Source organism: Agrilus planipennis, unplaced genomic scaffold (assembly GCF_000699045.2).
Source record: "Agrilus planipennis isolate EAB-ADULT unplaced genomic scaffold, Apla_2.0 scaffold66, whole genome shotgun sequence".
NCBI lineage: Eukaryota > Metazoa > Arthropoda > Insecta > Coleoptera > Buprestidae > Agrilus > Agrilus planipennis.
In genome coordinates, this window is record NW_020438868.1 from 1185240 (window position 1) to 1186510 (window position 1271).

At 27.2% G+C, this 1271-nt stretch overlaps 1 protein-coding gene across 3 annotated transcripts in view; it reads left to right on the forward strand.

Moving 5' to 3' along the window:
* Nucleotides 1-969: 969 nt before the first annotated feature.
* The window catches only part of LOC108734744, an 11724-nt gene continuing 11422 nt past the window's right edge, over nt 970-1271 (forward strand). The window contains exon 1 of one of the 3 annotated variants that reach the window (XM_018466406.2): nt 970-1103. In XM_018466406.2, coding sequence (XP_018321908.1) covers nt 1098-1103 — 6 coding nt within the window. In that variant the 5' untranslated portion in view covers nt 970-1097. The remainder of the gene's footprint in view (nt 1104-1271) is intronic. The other 2 variants (XM_018466408.2, XM_018466407.2) reach the window with 2 other exon arrangements.

Below are 1271 nucleotides of genomic sequence, written 5' to 3' on the forward strand. Positions count from 1 at the left end.
CTACAAGTTGATTTTATACCTACTTGTGACTTGATATCCATATTGCAGTATATGTAAATAATAATTATATAAAATATGTTAAAAAATGACGTATCGTATTTTCACTTTTTTAATTTTTCCACATATTACTGCTGTTACGAAGAAATGATACTAATTAATAATAAATATCGCATGAACAATTTTACTCCCATAGAAGTTGTTAAATCTTTGTAGGTAGGGGATTAATTAATATGATATGTTACTTATGTCCTTTTCCAATTTTGCAAACCTACGCTTAATTAATTAAATTTTAAATAAAAAGGAAAACATATGTCAATAAATGATGTAAAAGTATTAGAGTTAATAAATGATGTTGATTATGAAGTGTTTATCAACTTGCGAAAGATTTAGCTACATTTACTTTCGTCGAATTCGTACTGCAGTAATTGATCGATTAAAAAAGCTCTCTGCATATGTTTTATAGATATAACTAATAGGAAATTAATAGGTGAACGGGAAATTTAAATTTTTGTCTTTGGGCCTATTAATTCATGAGAAAGGAGGACGCACCTAATTTAAACATATTGAGAGACGAAACCAGTGGTGTAAACGTGAAAGAAACGTACAGGAGATAAAGCTCTCTTAGGATTCGATCAAATATTATACCAATTGTAAGTAAATTATGTAAAAATCTATAAATCACACTGTAGTAAGTGTGATACAATTTATATTATCGTGCTTAAGAACTTTGTAAGGCTTTGTTCTATCTTGACAGCACGGGAACAAAATTTATGTTATTTATTAATTAATTATTGACTTCTCATCTCTTTGAAAATTTTAAACTGTGTATTATTGATTTATTTGCCTGTTATCTGTATCTATAAACTGATGATCACAATAAGTAACAAAAACTACAAAATTAGATAAATATTCGCAATCTATTTTTTAGTTACCTCTTGTTATAATGTTAAAAATAACTTGTAATCAGTAAGGGGGGCGAAACATGTTGGTCTTCTATAACTGGATGGTACTTTCTTCTTTTCAGTTCGTAAGTGAGAGTTACTGTATAAAGTTCTTCGTAAGTGGTCATTTAAAAAGTGTAACTGCCTGCTACCAACATGAAGGTAAGTTGACAATATTATTTTATCAACTGTAAAAAAATATGTTAACAGGAAAGAGGAGGAGGTCTAAGTAGCTGGAATACAATATTAAAAATTTAATTAGAAAAAGAAAATAATTATTAATAATATTTTTACGTTTGTAGTTTTATAATTCTTTAAGGAATTATTTTT